Source organism: Anthonomus grandis, chromosome 8 (genome assembly GCF_022605725.1).
Source record: "Anthonomus grandis grandis chromosome 8, icAntGran1.3, whole genome shotgun sequence".
Lineage (NCBI taxonomy): Eukaryota > Metazoa > Arthropoda > Insecta > Coleoptera > Curculionidae > Anthonomus > Anthonomus grandis.
Window position 1 is genome coordinate 7,116,181 of NC_065553.1, and position 24,908 is coordinate 7,141,088.

Sequence of the window (24,908 nt, forward strand, 5' to 3'; positions counted from 1 at the left end):
ATTGCATATTTATAGTTCTCTTAAGGAACTATTTATAATTAGAAAACTAAAATAGGCTATTATTTCTAACTAGAAGTTATAATTATTTGATAAATAAAAGCTATTGCAAGCTTGGTACTCCACAAACTTTTGGAAGAATTTTTTTTGGAAGTTTTGCTATATGTGATATTTTTTAAAAGTCATTTATTTAAAAGCGAAATAGCACATTCTATGAGAAGTATAGTCGCGTCGTCGCTCACAGCCTGAAATATTAAAAAATATCCACCTATACTATATATTACAAAAAAAAGTTAAAATAGTCAATAGTAATGTGACATTACATCGTTAAAAAAGTTATAATACTTAACTGCCTAATCGGCTAGATAGCTATCTATCCAAATAAGTAGCCTGCTATGAGGCAGGGACTAGTCATTTCTAGAATGAGTTGGGTAATTATGAAAACTACCATTAACAGTAAATTAATTAATTAAAAACATATAAGCAAACTTCAAATATATACACACACGGGCCGTCAAAATTCTATATTCCCTAAAAAGAGGTCTACAGGACGTCATAGGTGATACTCCGGCAATACACCTAAGAATCTGTTTTTGGCTAATAAACACTCGACGTGCATGCGACGTAAAGCCCCAGAGCTGCTGATTAATTTCCATTTCCACCCTAAGGTTCCTAATGGCATCACATAAACTACCGAGCTTCATCGACAACTCAGCTTAATGAGATTCCCAAGAAAGTGAATCATCTAATGTTAAACTGATTTTTGGCGTCTCAAACAATCGTTATCGTTGGTTATACATAAATTAATATCACTATTTATTTGACTATGACATGCATGAAAAACCATGTAATTAGTCTTTTTATTGTTCAAGTAACGTTGATTTAAAATAAACCAATAACTAAGTTCCTCTAAGGCTTTTCCAGCAGATACATCAAACAACACCGGGCCCAATACGGAACCTTGTGGGACCCTAAGGTCCACTTTAAGGTTTTCAGACCGCATACTAGATTCGGAGCTATCCCTCACTGCTACATATTGTAAGCGATCTGCCAAAATTGATGTAAACCAGCTCAACACTACTCCCCTTACACCATTGGATTCCATTCTATCCAAGAGTAAAGTGTGATCTACGCAGTCAAACGCCCTGCTGAGATCACAAAATATTCCAACAGGGCACTCACCTGCCTTAAGAGCCTCGATTACCCCCGACAAAAATGCCAAAACAGCAGACGTCGTGGACGTACCAAACACAAAGCCATGCTGGCCTGTCGAAATAATTTGATTTTTTTTCAAATAAGACATAAGCCGATCATTGCATATTCAAAAATTTTAGAAAAAAAAAGAGGTTAATGCTATGGGTCTGTAATTGTCAGGCATAACTCGATCCCCTTTTTTAAATACCGGTATAACTTTAGATATTTTTAACGAATTTGGAAAAATTCCCTTTTCAAAAGATAAATTTATAAGATGGTTTGGGCAAGCCCCAGCAGTATTCTTAAAAATATATAAAGGAATGTCATCAGGTCCACTTGACTTTTTGTTTTTAATTTTAGTTTTAATAATATGTAAAATTTCATTTTCATTAAATGTCTGTTTATGTCTTTAGCCATATTTTTGTTTTTAGCAATATCGCTTAAAATGCTTTTTGGTTTTTTTATAAAAAATCATTAAAGTAAGTAGCCACTTCTTTGGGAATATTAATTAAAACTCCATTATCATTAATTTTAATTTTAGATACCTTTTTTTTTGTTGTCATTTAACTCTGACACAACAGACTACATGGTTCTACTGCGATTTTCCGAATCAATAATTTTTTGCTGGTAAAATTGTTTTTTACAATTATCGAAGTTTTATGTTTGGCGCTTTCAATTCTGTACACTGCATTGAGTGCCGGAACCGCACGTCGACGCTGATGCAGCTCCTTTAACAGCCTACAAGTACTAACATATTAGTGGACGATCAAATATTATTGAGTAGAAAAAGAAGAATGAGTTCGTAGAGTAGAATGCTTCAAAGAACTATAATAACTATAATTACTATGCCAACTATATAGAACTAACTACATTAGCGGCTTATTCCCATCACCTGTATCACGAAAACACCGGGTTATACTGAGATTCGAGCAAAAATAAGGGAATGAGAGCACTTTGAAAATTCAGAAAAACTCATTTGTGGACCTCGTTTTGGAGCCCAAAAATGGGTACTAACAATGCAAGATCTCAGCTAATATGGCAGCTACGACATTCCGGATGACCTTATCGGATTCAGAGGGACAAAACTGAGACAAATCAGTTGACATTTTCCCGATAATGCCTATAAAAGCTGAGATATTGATCTTCAAAGTTTAGTATTTTTCATTTTGCGGGCATACCCTCCCGTATCGAATTTTTTCACCGAAAATTAAATTTTTTTCAAATCGAACTAACTATACCAGCGGATTGTTTCCATCACCTAGATCACAAAATTACCGGGTTATAATAAGATTCAAGCAAAACTAAGGGAATGAGAGCACTTTGAAAATCCGGAAATAAGTCGTTTTTGATCTCGTTTTTGAGCCCAAAAATAGGCTTTAAAATGCGATATCTCGGGTAATGTGAAAGCTACAACATTGCGAATGGTTTCTTTGGATTCAGAAGGATGAAACTAAGATAAAATCCTTGAAATTTTCTCGATGGTACCCATAGAAACTCAGGTATCAACCTTCAAATTTTTGGATTTTTCATTTTGCGGGTATACCCCCCGTATCGAATTTTTTCACCGAAAATTGAATTTTTTTTAATTCGAACTCATACCAGCGGCTTGTTTCCATATAACGTGATTCAAGAAAAATTAAGGGAACAAAAGCACTTTGAAAATTCGGAAAAAGTCATTTTTTGACCTCGTTTTTGGGCCCAAAAAAAGGCTTTAAAAATGCGATATCTCAGCTAATATTAAAGCTACGACCTTGAAATCATCTCGTTGTATTCTGAAGGACGAAACTAAGTCAGAACGGTTAACATTTTTCCGATAATGCCCATAGAAGCCGGGATATCGACCTTCAAAATTTGGGATTTTTGAGTTTTCGGGTACCGTATCGAATTTTGTTCACCCAAAAATCGATTTTTTTTTTGAACTGAAACTAACTATAGGCTTTCTCCCTTCAAGGAAAATGCTAATGTTTTCAATTCCTAGAACGACTGACTCTTATTTTAACATATAACATGAAGGATTCTTTAAATTTCTCGCACCAGGAGAATTCGCCATAAGCACAAACTCATAATGTATGTAGATGCATTATTTTTCAAATGAGTTTTTTATCGAGAATGTATCAGAAAACTTTTTTTTCTTAATTAAGCCAATTTTAGCAAAAAAAAAAAAGCGCTTTAAAGCAGACGAGTCTTAATACGAAACTACAGTCTGACAAGACAATTCTCATTATGAATTTTGTCTAGCTATTAGATTTTTATAATGAATCTGCATGGATTCTTTCGAGTTTAAATATTTATTAACCTTTAAAGTAATATCGGCTCTTATTGAGTTATGATTTTCTAAATGGTTGATCTTAACACTTTCTCATAGTTTATTAAAGTCTGTTCAGATACAACAGGTCTGTCAGAATGACGGCAATTAAAATTAAATTCCAAATTATAATTTTTTGAAAGTTCGACGTCGACGATAAATCAAGCATGGAATTTATGTGGAGAAGCTGATAAGTAAGAATTATGGGTGTCTGTGTTACTGGATCTAGAGCTCACAGACTAAAATATTCTCATACTTACTGTAATGTGTGCTACATTGGTAAATGCGGAGTTAGAATAAAATCCATGAAAAAGAACATATAAATAACTATGGGATACATAGATTACTTGTGGTAACAATTTAGAGCAGTGGTTCTATAGCTGCAATATGAGTTTTAGGTAACGACGATGACTCTACTTCTCTTTATTCTCTTTTTTTCTAATGTAACAAACTTGAAACAACTTTTATCGTTAATACTTTTTAACCGCAATAAAATAATTTTATTAAGATTTAGTGATATAAACTCAATATGAAAAAGAGTAGAAGAGAAATGTAGCAATTTTTTGCCGTTTCTTTATTTTTACAATATTCAGGAATTACTTCAAGATACAGGAGTTACTAGCAATGCTTTTTTTAAACGATGATGAAACTACCTTAAATTGGTTCGTAAGTAGTACAACGTTTGGCCGAAAAAAATGGACAACCCACCCAAGCGTTCGACTAATTTAAAATAAATTTTAAATATTTAGATCCAAGAATTACTTCAATGAAAAGCTTTGTTAAGCCCCTGTATCTATTACTTTTTGTTTTTTTCAAAGTTGACTACTCTTTTTAGTGAGTTCAGTTTTTAAGTAATAAAGCTTTGCATTTTTAAAAGAATATTTTCGAAAAAATTAAAGTATTTTATTAATTAAATAAATGTAAGAACTGTTGTTCTACTTCATCCATATAGTAATATAAAATAACGCCGATAGTAATCAGTTTAGTGAAGTTAAGTTAGGATTATTGGCGCGAAATTTAATTAGTTATACAGGGTGTCCATTTAATATCGCGGTGCTTAATTGCGGCTAAACCCTGAAACGGAAAAAAACTTTAATAGTGGGAATGTTAATTAAGTTAGAGGGACTACTTTTTAAAATTAGTTAGGTTGATACAGGGTGTCCCAAAAAAGCGTGATACATACTTTGAACTTTTTTTTAAATAGAACTATCTATATTTTTTTTCTGAAATGGGAGTCTCATTTAACTCTCTCTTTAACTCTAAAATTGTTTTTCCCTAAAATGCGACGTTGCCTAGTTATTAACAATTTAAAGAAATTTTCACGGTCCTTGGCTAAGTTCATTTTATCTGATGAAATTCTAAAATTTATTAATTTTTTTACAGGGTGATCAAAATCGTTACTCAAATAATGATATTTTCAATTAAATTTTTTTAAATGGAATACCCTATATCTAGTAACGCATTTTAATAGAGCATTCTTTTATCTTCTATTTGATATCAACAAGTTTCCGTATATCCCTAACCGTTTTCTCAAAATTTGTTCTTAAAGGAAGAGTCACACTTATTTTTTATAGGCATTACAACGTTTAATTTTACTTGAGAATTATTAAAGTATTCTGTAAGCGTAGAGTACAAAAAGCAAATTAAAACAAAAATAGTTTTAAATGAAGAAATCAAATTGGCATTTACCAAGTCGGTTGGAGAAAATTCGAAAATTACAGTAAGACAAAAAATGACTTACAAATACGTCCGTCGGAAAATGTCACAATAAAAATTAATATCATCCCCATTAATTTCAGTTACATCAAGGATTCATCAAAAACATTAACAACATTAATTAAAAACATTATACATAAGTTCTATCACCAAAATTGCTCAAAATGTTTACCGTTTTGCTCTAAATACAAATCAGCCTTCCGTGCGAAAAATTTTTTAACTGCACGAAGCGTAGTAGACGTCGGAAAGACTCTTGTATGCGCTCCACCATATCTTGCCTGGATTTGGAGATTTTCCCCACAAGAAAAAATCCAGAAGCGTTAATTCCGGTGACATAGGAGGCCATTCAGTAGAGCCTATCCAGTATAAAGTTTAATAAATATGTATACGAAAATTAATTGGAATAGCTGACCTAGTCTTCTAATCCATCTATTACCAAATTGGTGTGTGATATGTTCCCTGACATCAGTACAAAAAAATGTGAGCTTGTGCACCCTTCAACTGATGCCTTATAAAGTCGGGAAGTGCGGAAAATTCTCTCTTAATAAATTTAGAAAAACTTTTCCTGTTAAACGATTTTCAAAAAGGATGGAACAATAACAAAATCATGTAATATTGCACCCCAAACATTGATGCTCCATCATTGATGAAAATTATTCATAAAAACTCGATGGAGATTCACAAAGTCATTTCTGTGTAACGTACATTCATTAGGGAAAGGCACACATTTAAAAAAAATCTGCTGCTTTATTTTGTGCCTTGATGTAGCTGTGCATGATAGGATAGTTTGGGATAAGTTCTTACTTATTCGTTCTCTGCAAACTAAATTCCAGTGTTGCAACAACCGACATGGTGATTACTAATTGGTTTTCTTCAGTTAAAACTGTTTTCGGTCTAGTTTGCTTTTCTACAGCATGTTGGAGATTATTAGGGAATTTTTCCTAATAAACTATTGAAGGCAAAAAAAACTTTCCAAGGCATTTACCGATAACATAAATAATTTACTCATTATCGCTGAAAGTAATTCATTTTGACACAAATCCACTTAACATGACTGATAAGTAAGCATTCCATTTGACGTCACACAACAAAGAATAAATGAATTATGGCCAACTTTTTACTTGTAAGACAAAATTTCTTATTTTTAAATGAGATAGCATCAGGGGTTAATATTATTTGTCTCTAACTACTGCTATTTTATTATGGTTATTACAACTATTGACTTTTTTTCCTACTAAAAAGTGTTTGAAATAGAATTGAACAGAGATCTGGTTCCATAAAATATCTATTAATTGTTTTCCATTGTAAGTGTCTTAATGCCTATGAAAAATGATTGTCACTCTTCCTTTAAGAACAAATTCTGAGAAAACGGTTAGAGATAAACGTAAACTGTTGGTATCAATTTAAAGATAAAAGAATGCTCTATTAAAATGCGTTACTAGATATAGGGTGTTTCATTTAGAAAACTAGCGCTAAATTTAATTGAAAATGTTATTATTTGAGTAACGATTTTGATCACCCTGCATAAAAATAAATAAATTTTGGAATTTCGTCAGATAAAATGAACTTAGGCAAGGACTCTACATAGATTTTTCAAAAAGATAAACAACGTCGGTGGTAAATAATAATATTTAAGTGAAATATTGATTTTCGTAAAAATTTCTTTAAATTGTTAATAACTAGGCAACGTCGGGTTTTAGAGCAAAACATTTTTAGGGTTCAAGAGAGAGTCAAATGAGACTCCCATTTCAGAAAAAAAATATAGGTTGTTCCTTTTAAACCTGTTGACACCCTGTATCAACCAAACTAATTTTAAAAAGTAGTCCCTCTAACTCAATTAACACTCCCACTCTTAAAGGTTTTTTCCGTTTCACGGTTTAGCTGCAATCAAGCACCGCGATATTCAATGGACACCCTGTATATATTATGTAGATAGTTAAAATAGGTTGCCTTGAATTCGTTGTAGTATATTCTGAAGAAAAACTCAGATTTCTTAATCCAAAGGAAATAAAACAAATCTTTAAACGTTTCGTAATATATTTATTGAACAAAAAAATAACAATTACATTTTGATCTAAAGGTGGCTGTAGTGTAACGATGTGGCTTTCTACAGTATTAATAAACTAAATGCAGCAAATAATTTAAACAGACATTTTTTCCAAAGATCTACACGTTATCTATTATAACTGATCAACTTTTGTATCGCTATATTAAGGCTTTTTCTACAGTGCATTTAAGTATAAATTTAGGTACATTTTTAATATAAATGATTGCAACAACCTGCTGACATTTTATAAATTTAATTCGACAAGATTAACTATAATTTTAATAAAAGTAATTAATTTTTGGCGCTTATAACAACTATATCTCGAAAATAATAGCAACATATATTCTTACTTATTTTCATAAAACAGCCATAATTAGCGATTAAAACCATCCAAATCGACAATTAATAAAAGAATAATATATTCAAATTGGGCAAATACATAATATGCAAATGCCAACAAGGTAATCCTTCCAGTCTTATTAATTAATGCAATCAGATAATCCTAACCTGTTTGATTTTTGTCTAAAGTGTATCTACCATATGTTTTTAACACTATTTTGTTTTATTTATTCTCAAATAGGCACGGGGCTCATGTAATTTATTATCCTCCTTTAACCTTCTGTAGACTAAGCCACTTATTTATAGATCAGTTGTTATTATTTTTTTAAATATTTAAATACCAAGCATTCAATTATCAGTAGAATTATGCTAGTACATACACCAACACCAAAAACCAAAAATGCGAAATACGATTCCGTAAGACCGACGCTGACGAAAGTGTTACTCCTTCCTTCGCAGGAAGGTCTCTTAGTGAAACAGTTCCTGTATTCCCTGTTGTGGAGGCCTGTCTCTGCCAGCCTATTAAAACTGAAAATAAAACATAAGTTAAACCAAAGTACTTGTCTCTTGAATTTTGAGATCCATTTATAAAAAAGCTACTGTGCAGAAGGAGATAGAGAATGAAATATTCACTACAAATAGCGCACGAGAACAAATGATACACATAGTGCATTTACATGCCTCTGTTCTAAAGGCTCGCCTATTTAAAAATACACTAAATAAAGTTACTTATGTTTTATTTCTATAAATAGATAAAAAAAATCTCTAAAAATCTTTTAAAAACAATATACTATAAATTGAAATAGTATGATAAACATACTAGGAATTTACTTTCTTAAATGAGATTTTTCACAATCGTGCTAATACGCATACTTCGTAATATAACAAGTTGCGAGTAAGAAAGAATAGAACAATTTTCATAAAAGTTAATAGCAAGAAATAATTTAACCTGATGCTCCAGCGATTTTATGTGATTTTCTTAAGAGATTATTTATTTATTTCGGGATTTTAGTATCATTGTGTATGACTTCCAGGGATTTGACAGTTTTTTATATATATGTCTGTTAGGTGTTCAATATCTGATACTTTAACCACATGTTGTGCGTTTTTTATCCACTGTCCACTGCCCAGACCTTAATGCGCTATTGTCAGAACGCATGCGCATGCGCCTTTGGATTAATGAGTAAAAAACGTTTGTTTTGGCGAGTTCTCCCCATCCTTACATTTTGGCACAATAGTTTCGGACCTTCCTGTATACTTAGTTTTAATCTTACCTTACAGCAAAAAATTCAATATAGGGCGAATTCCTCGGTAAACTTAGATGTGGATTATCAGGCTTATAAATTGTCTCTATAAATTTTAAGGCACACTTTTGGGTATTTGAAAATAACTTTTGAATCAAATGATTGGCTACGGTTTGCTCGATATGAAAAGTAAAGTACGAATCTCTGACCATTCGCATTCCTACTTCAGCATCGAAAAATTTCTCGACACCTCGTTTATTAATTTTATTTTCGTAAATCTTCTTACGCCAGTTTTCATCAGCACGATCACTAAACTCCTAAAAATAATTAATTGATTATGATATAAGAAGCTGAATTTTACTTATTCAAATATTTTACCCTAAAATAACGCTTGTTGTACGATTGGCTTTCAACTCCAAACTCAAAATTTGTGGCATATAAGGTATCTAGAGAATTAATCATATTGGTGTTTGATTGTAAAAGTAACACTATTCTGGCTGAGAATGCAGTATAAATAAATGTGCAAAATATTAATAACGTGAATGTTGTAATTTTACCAGATAAACTTTTCGGTTCATAATAAAAGTCTATTTGGCAGACCACAGCAATCTGAAATAGTATAGCAGAAATCTTAATTTAAATTTATTGGTTTTATACCTGCATCATTACTACATCCAATAAACTCGGTTCATTTTCTTTATAAATAGCCAACTCTTTGGCAAACTTTTTCTGCTTTACTTCCCAATGGAAAATTGTATTAATTAAAATTCCGCAAAAAACTAATACAGCTCCAATGGTTAACCATACTAAAGTGTCAAATGGTAGTACTACAATATTGGAATAAAATGCTAGTGGAGGTGCTTTAAATACAAAATGCAGGGAAAAGTCTTTGATTGGAGCAAATAAGTATTTAAAGTATGATAGTCGGCTGGCAGGCATGAATGCAACCGTTCCTAAAATTAAAAGAAAATAATATAATTTAAAATATAATAACCAACTAAAATGACATTAAGTTACTTATTTGGTTGAGTATTACGTCACTATTTTACTAAATATTAATTTATAAACTACTATGAAAAGAAGAAGAAAATAGACCTTTTCACGCATTTAAAAGAAATATGAACTTCAATCTACATGTACATTTATTTAGATTCTATTTGACATAAATAAATTGTTTTCAATTTTAAATATGGCCTAGTTTTTACTGAAATACTTTTAAGTAGGATTTTATAATAATCACCACTCAATATAAAAAAAAAATGATGTGTGCGAATAGCTTACTGACGTGTGGTCATCTTGGAAAACGTTAATTTCATATACTTGATGAATCCAATGAAGTGAAAAATTTTAATTGTTGCTGTAAAATCTTAAATTAGCTAAAGAAACTTTACTTATTATATTTAGTAAACACCAAATTAAATAAAATGCTTAAATATTGATAAGGCCTCAACATACAAAAGTAATACCTGCAATATCTGCTTTATCATTCATTAAGTCCTCAAACATTCCATGTCGAAAAACTGTGCGATTAAGAGTTTTATTAAAAATCTCAAATCCCCAATCATCAGTAAAGATTCGAATTTGAGTACAATTCAACATATCGCATACCATGTTGTACAAAGCAAAATTAATTTTTGTAGGGCTATCTATATGTTTATCTCTAAAATGTAAAGGGTTATATGGGCTCTTGTACCTTAAATAACTCTAATACCTATAATCTGTTAAATGATTTATGGTGTTTTGGTCTTGAATAACATAAATAACCCTTAAAATCATTTTACGAAAATTCTTTCTATTTTCAACAATATTGATATCTCTTGTATCGTTTATATATTCTTTAATATATTGATCATCTACTTTATTTATTTTGTAAATAGTTTTTATAAGAGTTTTATTGTCATTTATCATAGGAGTAATGAAAAAGCTATTAATTGGAATATTATAGTTTTTATCATGCATATATGACAAGTTTCCAAAAACTATCCATATATTTGGATATTTTAAAAGAGTCGTTATAGTCTTCTAAAATGTTAATTATATTGTTAGAAAAAGAATAATTAGCTAATAGAGTCCACAGAAAAAACACAACACCAACTAGGAATAATAGTCACTTCTTTACTTTAAATAAATTTATTTTGTAAGACACTGGTTACTTTAAAAGAAATTAGATTTTAAGAGAGCTTTGCCAGCTTTAACACGAGCGCATGAAAACGACCGCTCAGAATGCCGTCGTTCATCCGACCGATCGCGGGCTAGCCTCGAAATTGGCAAAGTGCTTACTCATCATAACAAATTCTTAAACCTTAGGAAAATATTATTCGATTTTGGAGCAAGGAATTCCTAACAATATATTAGAACTGATCTAAATGAAAAAAGAGTCTACAAAATTTGGCAAATATATCGAGTAAAAATAACATAAATCTTATATAAAATATAACAAAGAAAATGATCGAAAGAGCCAAACAAAAGACATACAAAAAAAGAAACAAAGATACATTATATCTATTAATATACAGTGTGTCCCAGGATAAGCGAATTTATAAGTAAAAATGACAAAACAATTTTGTAGTTGAAATTTGACCGTTTGGTATCCAGCCCTGCTTGATTAAAAAATAAAATTTAGCATATTTTTATTTTTTTTAATTCAAGCAAGTGATTTTTAAAATTTTATGAGTAGGTAAAGTAGTATTTCTAGGCAAGATATAAAAAAAGCTTATAAGAAAAAGTTGTTTAGAATGTAAAATTAAGCCCAAATACCGAATTTCATAACCATTGGCCTACTTTGATTTTTACGATTTGTGTACCAATTAATTGTTTTATTTATATTTAATTATTTGAGAAAAACTAAGTAATTTATTTATATAATAGTTAAATCGATGATCTAAGAATTACAAACCATCCTCAAAAATATTTTTGTAATATAATGTACATAGTACGTCTAATTTAACAAGAACATTTATTTTATTTACTTATTTTAAATTTATTCAATGTACTCCATTATCGAAACATTTTTCAATATCTTTCCTAAACATTTTAAAAGAATTTCTAATTTCTTCAATGAAAACTAAATTACAAGCATCTCTAATTCTTTGTTTTAGTAATTCCCTGTAATTTGGTAATGGCTCGGAATAAACAATTTGCTTGACCCTGCCCCATAAATAGGAATCAGAAATGGTTGAATCAGGTGAGCTTGGCGGCCACTCAATTGGACTGAGTCTTCCAATCCATTGATTCGGAAAAGTTCTATTTAACTATTCTGCTATTCGAGTAGTGGAGTACGCTGGACAGCCGTCGTGTTGAAAAAAATCTTTCCAAAATTTGAGGATACGTTTCTTAATTAAGAGATCCTTCAATAAAGTATGGTCCAATACCTAAGTGGTAAGATATGGCGCACCATACGTTGACTTTTTGAAAATATTGCCTCTTGCCATGGATTACAAAGTTTGGCGTTTCATTGGACCAAAACCGACAATTTTGGGATGAAATTACACAATTTGTCGTGAAAGTAGATTCGTCTGAGAATATTATTTTTTTGTGAAAATCCCTGTTCTCTAAAATTTTATCGCCTAACCAAGCAGAAAATAATAAACGGCGCGCTTCATCCCCCTCTTCTAAAGTATGCAAGTACTTTGGTTAATATTGTTGGCATGATTTAAGCATTGAAATTCTTTGTAATTCAGATTTGTTTATGTTCAGCATTGCCGACCTAGCTCCCAATAACATCCGAGAGTTCTCAGCAACTGCCTCCAAAGCAAGCATTGTAGCAGTATCGTTGTCATCGTATCTCTTTTTCCGCTGTTTTTTCATACACTTAACACTACCCGTGGCCTCAAAAAGTTTAATTAGTCATCTTGCAGAAGATATTCTTGTCTTGCGGATATTTTTCAAGAAAAAGATTCAAAACGTAGTTTAACGACATACTATTTCCACTACCATACGATTGCACAATGAAAATTTTCTGCTCCAAATTTAACATTTTTCTCTAAATTCTGATAATTCTGATAAAAAAGTTCGTAGAAACTCATAAAACCAGCAAAAAAATTACCCAATATAATAAGCGGCATGCATTCCACGAGCAACAAACTCCTACCGATCGTAAAAAGTAAAATATTTATTTGGTTTTTGTTAATTAACAAATAATTTAAACGTAAAAATCAAAATAGGCCTATGGTTGTGAAATTCGGTATTCCGGGATAATTTTGCATTTTAAACAACTTTTCCTTATAAACTTTTTTTTATAACTCATAAAATTTAAAAAATGCTCCTATCAAGGCATGCTTGATTTTTAAAAAATAAAAATATGCTAAATTTGATTTTTTAACCAAGCAGGGCTGGATGCCAAATAGCCAAATTTCAACTACAAAATTTTTTGTAATTTTTACTTATTAATTCCGCTCATCCTGGGACACACTGTATATATTATTTTAAAAAACATAAGTATACAGTTTTATTAATTTGAACACATAAGATTAAAACTGAACTCCAGAAAAGAGTGCAAGTTTGGTAATTCGTTAAATACGGTAATTATTTTATTCCTATATGTAATAATGTAAATCCGCAGTAAACTATAGTGAAAAATTATCTGACTTCTTATAAAATGCTTGTTATTAATAGGTCAGCAAGAAGTTTCCATGAATGTCCCATCAAAAATATTGAAAAAACACTTGGAAAACGCTATTTCGATCTATAGCAGCTAAAAATGGCAATAATTATCTCAAAAAGCTAGATTCACCATTCTAGTTGCACTTTATATATTTCTATTTATTGAAGTAAAATGTAAGGTTTCAAAGTAGCTCCTTTTTCGTACTGATCTATGTATTTATACTCAGTAAAATTATTAACATATTACTACTTACATCATTTATAAAAGTGTCGAAGTTACATTCTGTGCTGGCCAGTATAAAATAAAAGAATGGCCTATTATCCAAATTTACACCATTAAGTGAGCTTGTATAGCTCACATATCGATAATTTAACTTAGTAAGTGCTTTTTGTAGGCGTCCTTTCTCATCTAAAATATAACTTTAGTGACTTAAAAATATACCGTTTAAATCTTTACCTTTTTTTAAGCATAGATTCTCTATAATGCTCTTTGGTAATAATTGCCCACCCAAGAACTTTAAAATAAACTTAATTTCTTTATTGCTTAATCCGGCACTTAAATTCAAAATAAAAGCAACTAGAAATATTTTTTGTAGCATCATGTTTACCCGAATGAGTTGTTATGATACCGATATCAGATCAGTCATTAAGAATATTATAGAGGTATAAGAATAATGGATCCTTTGTCATGGAAAATTTATGGAAAGTCGAATTATTATTGAATGGCGCAATTAAACGGGACATGTTAAGAGACCATGTATGGAAATTGACAATCAGTGAGTTCATCATTAATTTATATTAGGTAGAGGGATAATGGTCTATTAAATTTTATTGCTGCGCGGGATATTTGAGTATTTTATCATAACAGGTTTGACTATTATTGGATACTACGCGGATCCTCTAGAATTTGAATTTAATCTATCATTAATAACAAATTTTCATAGTCACAGGCTTTAACATCCTACCTGGAACTTTAATGGACATTTATACATGGAATCCCAATAATGGTGGTAAGTACTAGGAAAATATTAAGTTTTGATGATATATTATAACAAGAAGAGTACTTATCATAAGAACTCTTCTTGTTCTTTTCAAAGTCATGGAGAAAATTATGGAATAACAAAATCTGAATTACTTAAGTGTTATTAATTCATTACCAGTATATATTAGTCTGGTTTTCATAAAGGTTATAGCTGCACTACTGCATTAATTAAAATACAACATTTTGAATGCTCTAGTGAATGTTCTAGGCACAGTGTTGGTTCTTTTAGATTTTTCCAAGGCTTTTGATTTGGTAAATTAAAAGCATCTTTTAGCATTACTATATTATTTAGGATTTTGCAAATTGCTTTCTTTAATATGTCCTTATCTATCTGATCGAAAACAGAGGCTTACATTAAATGGCAAAATTTCGAAAGCACTGGATGTGGTCATTGGCGTTCCTTAAGGTAGTATTAGCCACTAGTGTAATTAGCTCATTGTTCTATACATTTTATAGATCACATATTAAAATACTGTAAGCACCATAACTACGCTGATCACACTCAAATTTATTTTTAGTTTAAGCACACTGATGTTGCTCAAGCCTACCAAAAAATTAATACTAATCTTACCAACTTACTAGTGCAAATTCTAAGTTATATTAAAAAGTTAACTTTGCCATTGAAAGCTATTCTTTTCTATATTTTACTCCTAAATTAAAGACTGGATATTCTGTTTTAAGATTTATTTTTTCGTATAGACACTATATAAGTACCAAGAAAAAAAACATGCTTTGGGATTCACTTGTATTATCACCACTAAACTTCTCTGATATTATCTATGCGTTCTGTCTTCTTTATTGCGAATCATACAAAATACAGAAGCCCTGCCTTAGACTTACATTTGGTATAAAAAGAAAAGATCATAATATATGTATCTCATAAGCTGGAGGCTAAATATGGAAAATCGACCATTGCTGCATTCTGTTTGTTGTTTTTATAAGGTAGCCAAATGGGAAACTATACCATATCCTAACTAGATATGGTGACCTATCGTACACATGTACACAATTTAAATATAAAAAGAAAACCTTTAATAACTATTGCTCTCACAACAAAATAATTAAAAAAAAGTTTTAACGTTAAGGCTTTGTGGTGTCCAAGAACGCAATTAAAGCAAAATTTAAGCGGTATTTGTTCAACGCATACATTTTCTCCTTCTAAACTAAGTAAAAATAACTATAAATATTAATGCACAAATTATAATTTAATAATAAAATAAAAATAAGTAAAAAAAATTATATTACATACAAAGAGAGAATTTAAATTAGATATAGCTTAACATTCCCCTCTTTTTTTCCTACCCAATTCCTTTTTTAGGTACATTCTGTTTTTTTTTTCATTCGAAATATGCAAAATTCTAATAATAAAATATACAATTTTTAATTCTGCGGCCTGAACAGAATTTAAAGAAAATTCTTCAGTCTCTCCTAAAAAAACTGAATATAATTGCCTATTGGTTACGCATTTTGATTAATGCTTTGTATTATTAATGCTTTGTATTAGATTTATTTTTATGTACAAAATTATATTGTTAAGTGTAATGAATAATATTCTTATTGGTTGACTAATTGACATTTTTATTTTTATTATTGCGACACGTGGCCCGATTCGTTGGCCATCTAGATCACCAGACCTAACCCCTTTCAACTTTTTTTTTGAAGTTTATATAAAAAATGAAGTGTATAATTGGATCAATATATGGAAGATCAATCTTTAAAGCTACAAGACGCGTGCTTAAGTGTGCTCAGAAGTGTATTGAAACAGATGGCGATAGTATTGCTCATTTTCTGTAAATTAAGTGGGTTTACTGTGACTTGAGAATGCGATGTTCAATTTGATTTCTGTTTTAACCATTTTTTTAACGGGTCCTTCATTTAACAATATACACTAGACAGGACAGCTTTCTAAAGAATAGATTCACTACTTCTAATCTTACTAAGATCACGGAATTTATATCAGAATCTATAAATGATAATTATTAAGTTGATGTAGTCTATACAGATTTCTCAAAAGCTTTTGACCCTCTTGGCCATTCCATTCTTACATCAAATTATTCTGACCAATTTGGGTTTTCATCTTGTTTAACTTCTCTGATCTTTTCTTATCTTACGAAACGTCCTTAACATGTTGAATGCTTTGGACACAGCTCAAGTGAAATAATAGCGACTTCAGGCATATTATACCACAAAGCTCCATATTAAGACCTTTACTTTTCAACTCATTTATTAGTATCATTTATAAGGACCTGGAAGTAAACAGCTTATTATAATGCGATAACAAAAAAATTATACGATAGAATTGATACTATTGCGGACTGCATTAATCTCTAAGCAGGCAACTCAGTTAATGAATGATGCAAGAATACCACTTGTCTCTAAATGCTGTCTGATTTTTTACTCCTTAAAAAAAAACTGTTTTTACTCCTTAAATTAACCAGTACAAAATTGATAATGTGACACTACCAAGATTCACCTTAAAAACTTGGGAGTCATTTTTGAGTCAGCTCACTTTCATTTAATTTGCATATCGAAGGTATCATAAAAAGAAGCTATAAAAGAGGTATGAAATGCTTATATTAATTTTATTTTGCTAAAATGATTTCATTTTTATATGTATCTTTTTATCTCTATTGAGTGATATAAAGAAATAAAATAAAAAAAATTAAAATTTTAATCAACAAAAAAAAATCTTTTATTTTATAATTACTTTATATGTATTATTAAAAATCTTTAAAAAGTTATTTGGGAGTTTTTAGCAAATTCCATAGAATTTTATTATTCCTGTATTCCATTAATCCACTTAAAATATTCTCTTTAAATAATCGTCAATTTTTTTAAGTACATACGACCACTGCTAATTGTGTGTCCTATCAACCAACTGACTCTACATTGTAGACATAAGAGTCTCCTAATAAAATAAATAGAAATAAGAACTGTTTTCTTATGGAATATTAAAAAAACAATATTTAATTCTAAATACTTTTCAAACTTTATTTACATCAAACATTATATGGCACTAAATACTTTAAATTTATTTACAAAATATTAACCATATGTAGCAAGTAAACATAATAAATCAATAAACTTATTTAGCAACCACTAATGGAGCTGGTGCGACCGCCGCATAAGGTGAAGCGAAATAAGGTGCCGGAGCAGCAAAGTAAGGAGCAGCGAATGGAGAAGCTGGAGCAATCAAAGGCGCCGACCTAGCGACAAATGGAGCGGCTACTGGAGCAGCTACTGCAGCAACTGGAGCAGCAGCTAATCTAGCAGGAGCAACGGCAGCTACAGGTGCGGCGATAGCGTGGTTAATAACGTTTGCGCTGTAAGATGATGCGTAGGGTACTGAGTACGCGGCCGGAATTGCTGCTGCAGGGACTGCCACACTTGCGTCAGGGCCTCCCATGCAGCCGGAGATGGCGAGGGTTGCAAAGAATGCGATAAACTGGAAAAATAAATAAATAGATTTATAGAAAAATATTTAGTAAAAATATGATGATAATTAACAACACCTAGTGAATGCAATTTCGAATAGGTGAACGAGCAAGGTGTCAAACATACATGCAAATGGCATTTTTACCATTTTTAGTTGACGAAGTGGCTAACTGGACAGCTCTAGATTCAAAATTACTGGATTAAGAAATTGTGGTCAACACATTCACACAACACAACAACTGATCGATCTTCTAAACGACGTGCTTATGAATCCTCAGAATATGCTCCATTTTTTAACAGAAGCGACTACTCTATCTCTTGTCCAAGTACTGCCAAAACAGTCAAGATCCAGTTAAATATCAGCCAAGCATGATTACCCAAACTCTATAAACTGATTATATCTTGCATTACAGAACGTATTTACAGATACTGTGACCAGAATACCATCATATCGACTCAACAGACTCTGGATGTACCAGCGGTGCCATGGGGTGCAAAGAACACCTAATAATCGACTCTGTAGTCACATAAATGAACTACCGAAAAGCTTTTGATGCAGTTCCAGATACATAACTTATCAATGTACTTAATATGTACAAAATACATAATCACATAGTTTCCTTTTTAGGATTCACTATGGTATCTTGACGAACATCAATAAACCTCCATGTGCCTAACGGTAACTGCATTGGAACTAATATAATTCTTATTCATAGAGATATATTTCAAGGAGATTCCTTAAGTCCACTTTGGTTTTGCCTTGCCATGTAGGGGATACATCTAGCTAACTCAATTGAACTAGGTACGGATTTGGCCTAAAAAAGAACCACCAAGAGTAAACCATCTACTTTATTTGGATGATTTAAAAATTCCTGCGGCATCGAAATCAACTAGAACAGATGCTTAAGATAGTAGAAAAATTATCTGATGATTTAAAAAATAAAGAAAGGCTCGAACACTTCTAACGAAAGCTAATAAGCATCATCCGCCCAGTACCGTAGAACAACTCTGAACAACTACTGACTCAGCAAATTAGTAATTCGTCATCCTTTTTCGTAAGAAAGGCTGAAATATCAGACATTTATCGTGCGCTATATAAAGCAGACGACTCGACTCATATACCATAGCACCGAGCAAGAAAAAATGCAAACTTGGATGGAAACTTGGTTCAGTATACCGACTTAGCGGCGTCGAACTACTGGTTAACTTCGGACAGCTTTTCACCGAAACTGAAGGGTTTCTTGTGGCTATCCAAGATCACGTAATACCAAAAAAAATTATTTAAAGTTTGTCGTAGGTAACTCGACGGTAAAAAGTGATAAATAAGAGAGAACGGAGTCCATTCAGCATGTCACCAGTGGATGACAAATTTTTTGGATTATAAAGAACGGCATGACTTAGTTGCAGAGATACTGTATAGGTACTATATTATAACTATAAGCCTTCTTGTTCTATAAGTTCTTGAAAATGAGCAACAAAAAAAGTAAGTAACAATAGGCCTGACCTAATACTAATCAATAAAATTTCGAGGAAGACTCTTAACTCTTATTGATGTAGCTATTCCTAATAATAACAAGCGAAACGTAATAAAAAGATTGTTAAGTAGAGGGATCTAGAACACCAGACACAAGGACAATGGGAAATGTGGGAAGTGCGGACAATCCCAATTACTGTGTCATCAACAGGAGTAACACCAAAGAACCTGATCGAAAACATAAAACTGGTCAGCCTTAAGGAAGGCATCTATAAGCTAATGCAGACCACGCTATTATTCACATCTCCAATCATCAGAAAATTCATTGGAAATGCATACTACATTAACCTCTACCCCAATGGGGTGTGCGATTGCCGTTTGGCATTAATATAATAATAATAATAATAAACATTCCTTTCCAAACATTCCAAACATTCCAAAATAATACAAGCTTACAAAAATCAAAATTTTTTGTTGTTTTACATATATTGTAAATAAATTTCAATTATTTTTACGAAAATCAGTATTTTAATATTACGTCATATTAATTTATTGTTAGTGTATCTCCACTTAGAATGGTTACAAAAATATTTAATTTGCAAACTTAAGACCACTTTGTAATTAAAATAATTCAATATCCCTAGATTTTGAGTATGTATGTATTTTATTCTAAAATACTTTTTTTTTGTAAATATGGAAAATAATAAGTATATTGTTGACTTGGTCAGAGCAATATCTATTACATTACTGGCTTATTAATTTTAACTTATTGAGGCAGTGTGTATTTGAAAATTTTTTAATTATGCTCCAACGACCTCAAATTTTTTTAAATTTTTTTATTTTAATATAATGTATTTTTTCTTTACTCATTTTTTAGTCAAGACCATCCTAGAGCAACAATAACACCATGCGATCGACTTCTACACATTTTAAACAATGATATATTAAAACATCAAACTTATTTAATAAGCATTAGTGATCAGACAGTTTGAAATAGACTTAAAGAAAATGATTTGAAACTAGGAAGACCAATGGTTACCAATAAACACCGTGCTATAAAATTAGCATTTTGCAAGAAAACAGCTAAACTTGACCCCTAATAATACTATTCTCAAAATTTAGTTTCCGAAAAAGTGAACCAGTCAATGCAATAAATGCTTTTAATAATTTTATGTTTTGAAGCAGAATAAACGGTGGGTCCCATATTAATCTATAAATATTTCAGCGAGCACTTTTAAGCAATTTTATTCAAAGCTATATTTCGAACATTCTTCAACCGTATGTTATCCATTTTGCCCTATTTATTGGTGATTTAAATCATGATAATTCAGATGCATAGCAACGATATTTCTAAAAGATATGGATATTGATAATATTTATAAAAAGGATTTAAATTAGCTATTAGACATAGACAAGCGCCTAAGAATGAAATGGTATTTCTAAAGAGTATTACCAGAATTAGCTTTTAAGTAAGCATGAACACATTGCACAACCGCCATAATAGCAAAAGATGGGATCATATTGATTTTGATTTTTTGAACAGAATTTTTAATTTAATTTAAAAAGAAAACTTTAGGAAAATAGCTTTTCTTTATATAAACTTGAATAAAAAATTTGCGATAATAGATGAAATATATTATAATTAAATAAAATTGATATTATTTATTTTAAATCTCTTGTTGAAGTAATAAGTCTATTAGTTATTTTTATTAATCAAACTTATAACGAAACCTGGGCCACTTTATTAAACTTATTAATTGGTCTAAATTTTAAGCAAAAGAAGTGTAAGATTTTTTTAATAATATTATAAAAAAATGCAAAATTCTTAAACAATTTTAGAACAAAATAATTAATATACTAAACTTACCAAAGTATTTGAAGCCATTTTACTTAAGTGTTGATTGTCTGACTATTAAACGAAGTCTGATACAAATTGGTTGCGATTCACGAAATTTATACTCATTACGCCAAAAAATTTGGATCATTCAAAGCCACCCTGTGCATTTTAAAATTATTCAATTTAAATTTTATTTCGATATACTCTCTTACAAAATAAGGTCAATTGTACGAAATTCGATTGCCCAAAGCAGTTTAACATAATTGATATTCAAGTGTCGTGGTGTTAGTTGTGTGGACATTCGATGTGTTTCTTAAGTTTCTGCAGATTCTGTTCAAGTATTTATGTTTAATATAATTTATTGGTCACTTTGTAGTTCAGTTTAAACAGCAATTCAATAAAACAGCAGCTTCTACCATAAATTTAAATTTAGTGTTATTATATTAACGTCACTCGGCATTGTATTTCTCCTGATATAAAATGACATAAGTTATTTTAGTTTTGGCTCAATTTAGTGGATATTAACCATTGATTTAAGTACCCATAAATTTCGCTGGTGTAAAAGGATATGTTATGGATAACAAGCTTTTGTCAGTATTGTGTCGCATAAAGGGAATAAAGTGTCGCTTCGTAGTTTATTATTAATTTAGTGATATTGACCGTAAAATGACATGATCGTATATGTCGCTTATTTATTTTAAATGGGAAAACTGAATTATTTTTGCACATATATAAAATTATATTATTATATTTAATTGTTAATTTGAAGTGCGTTTTTAAGATTAAGGTTTTTAAATCCATTCTGAAGTAGAGTCAATGTAATATAGAGAATTTTAGTAGAAGTCTTTTCTCCACAAATAAAATACCAATGTCAGACCCTAAACTTTGTTACTAATTGTTACTAATTTTCTTGAGACGTCCATAAAATATCAATAATAACAAATAATTCTCGAATGGAATATTGCACTGGACTTCTAGTAAATAATTAAAACTATAACAAATTGAACAATCTTTGATTAGAAGATTTTTACTCAGTACTGAGAGCGAGTGAAAGAGAAGCATTGGACTGCAGTATTATCGGACAGTAAGTAAACGTGTTTTAAATACGATGTTGAGTGAAAACATTAAATATTAGTGTTATTGTAAGGACTCAAGAAATTAAAGAAAATGTTCTATTAAATTTAGAGACTCATTAACGCAATTGCAATCCGGTGATTTAATGGCTTAATTTATTTTTAGGATTTCCAAAAGATCCAGCCTAAACTCTTCTGATAGGTCAACTTTTTTTAGAAAAACTTGCACATTAACTTCAGTATTCTATAAGGTACAATAAAGTTGTGATTTATCTTGTTTTATGCATTTAATTGAGATACAGAACATTATAATTATAGTTCTCTTTCAAGTAAGAAATAATTTTGAAATAAGATTTTTTCTTTTCACCATCTGTTCACTTTTTCAGTGTTTTTTTTACAGTTGTAAATTTTCATACCCTCTCATTTATAGACCTTATGACAGAACAAGTTAAATGAGAATGATATTAGAATAGGGTTTAACTTTGCATTATTAAAAACAAAGATTTATAATGATGATATACTTTATTTATTTCTGGTTTCTGTTTTTCAAATGTCATTCGAATTTAATTTAAATTACATCAAATAAAATATACACTTATTTAAAAAGACCATATACACTTGACAAAAAATATTATCGAGTTGACCCTGTATGTTCTTTACTAACCAAAACGCTTATGGCATGTTCGCCTTCATCATCTTAAATAAAATAAACATAAGAGATTTTTTATTTATCAAAAATTATAATGACAATTGACCGGAACGTTGGCGGACCTAATTTGTACAAATATTTTTATACTGGAATGACCATAAATTTTTTAGATCTTAGACAGGTGTTAAGTATTGAATCTTTTTGGTTCTACTGGGTTGGTTTACATCTGAATCTTTTTACTAGATCTTCAATATCAATAGAAAATTGAACTTTACTTACATGCTTTTTTTGGGCGAATTTGTGCTTTAATGAGATTATGCTTAGAAAAATTATAAATGAAAAACAAAAAATTAGCAACAGAGAACAACTAAAAATATATTTTATTTACAGACGAGTTTCATTTTGGCCCAATAATCTTATAAAATAATTATAATTATTTATATTAATTAACTAGCCAAATCTGTAGTAAATTTCGTACATTAATAATGCACAAAATATCACTAAGCTTGATGTCGCAGGTTATTTGTTGACTTCCGACTGAGAAACCAGGTAGTCTGTTAAAGAATAAATAATTCATATTTATAATGACAACATAAAATAAAAATGGGTTTTGTTACCTAAAAAAATTAATAATTTCTTAAATTATAACAATTCTAGTTCTAAATTTAGTATGATCTAACGCAGGCAGATGAGTGTATCATGATGTATGAGTGTAAATGAACATGAAAATGAAAAAAAAAATTCTTTTTATTTACGTAAAAAAACAAAATGAGCGGCATAAGAAAAAAGGAAATTAATGATGGTGTCTCACAGGCGAAACGTCAAAAATAAAAACTGAATGCAGGTATGCATTGCCCTTAAAAAGTTGTCCAAATAATGATTCTAAAAATATTTTAAAGTTAACAAAATACAGCACTTTTTAAAAAATACTTTTTGATTTTTTCAAAATATTAAAAAAAAACAAAAAAAGGTAAAATTGTTCTTAAAGCAGCAATAGATTGATATTTGAATACCCTACAACTTTTCTCCTTTAACCGATTTTCTATCTCTTATAGTTTCTATGATAGCCATAAATATATATTCAATTCAGACCATACTGTATATAAATACGCGAAAAACTAAAGTAAAGCCTCACTCAATACAATCTGAAAAATAAATTAAATCAATTAAGCACAAAAAATACCAATTTGTTTAAACACATAACTAAATTTAACAAAAGTGGGTACCATAATCGAATTATTGACAAGATTAACAAATAGCCGACCATTTACCAATTTAAACAAAGATTTAACAAAACAAGCTATAAACGAAAAAATTTATTACTTAAGCAACTATCCAGCGGTGTTAACTAGGAACCCGCGGCGCGTTCTGACATGTCCGCGCCCAATTTCAACATTTAGAAGACAGACCTAAAACTGTTTTTAAGGTTTTTAAGAATCGGTCGTATTTTTTATTTCCGAGGACCACACACGGATTCTAAGCAGCAAACCATAGAAGAGAGATGTATGAGGACCTGTAAATGGTGCGACGGACATGGACGACTTTAAGGGGAACCTGGAACCATAAAGTCAACGGTTCCGATTCAAGGAGTTTTCGAAACGTTTACGGTTTGGACAGATTGGTTCTACAAAAAATTTTGGACAACTCTAAAATAAGAAGGCTAAGGCTAATATTAAGGTATTTATTGTATTATAGTAGTATTGTCTCAACATAAAATTATGACAATTTCTTTCTGAATCTATTTATTTTATCTCTCGGTTATAAACACTAAAAAATTCTATTCGTGCTCGCTAGGGTGTCTCCAATATTAGAAGCAGCCAATAGAGTTAAAAGAACTGCTGAGACATCCTTCTTTGCGGTTCCTTGAATTAACAATTCTCTGTCAGTAATTTATTTTATGACAAATAAAAAATATAATTATCTCTTTAGGATTAGCTTATAAGTATATAAGTGT

The 24,908-nt window shown here is 30.4% G+C and overlaps 2 protein-coding genes across 2 annotated transcripts; both read right to left on the reverse strand.

Annotated features, from left to right (window-relative positions):
- Positions 1 to 7,794: 7,794 nt before the first annotated feature.
- LOC126739763 (ionotropic receptor 75a-like) lies at positions 7,795 to 10,618 on the reverse strand. Its single transcript, XM_050445568.1, has 6 exons — positions 10,554 to 10,618; positions 10,309 to 10,502; positions 9,500 to 9,795; positions 9,221 to 9,451; positions 8,873 to 9,159; positions 7,795 to 8,126 (listed from the first exon to the last, which is right to left on the reverse strand). The coding sequence occupies exons 1-6, from the start codon at positions 10,616 to 10,618 to the stop codon at positions 7,916 to 7,918; spliced, it is 1,284 nt and encodes a 427-aa protein (XP_050301525.1). The 3' UTR covers positions 7,795 to 7,915.
- A 6,833-nt stretch (positions 10,619 to 17,451) lies between these two features.
- LOC126739467 (cuticle protein 16.5-like) lies at positions 17,452 to 21,385 on the reverse strand. Its single transcript, XM_050445144.1, has 2 exons — positions 21,263 to 21,385; positions 17,452 to 17,931 (listed from the first exon to the last, which is right to left on the reverse strand). Exons 1-2 carry the CDS (start codon positions 21,278 to 21,280, stop codon positions 17,572 to 17,574), a joined length of 378 nt encoding a protein of 125 aa, XP_050301101.1. The 5' UTR covers positions 21,281 to 21,385; the 3' UTR covers positions 17,452 to 17,571.
- Positions 21,386 to 24,908: the final 3,523 nt, after the last annotated feature.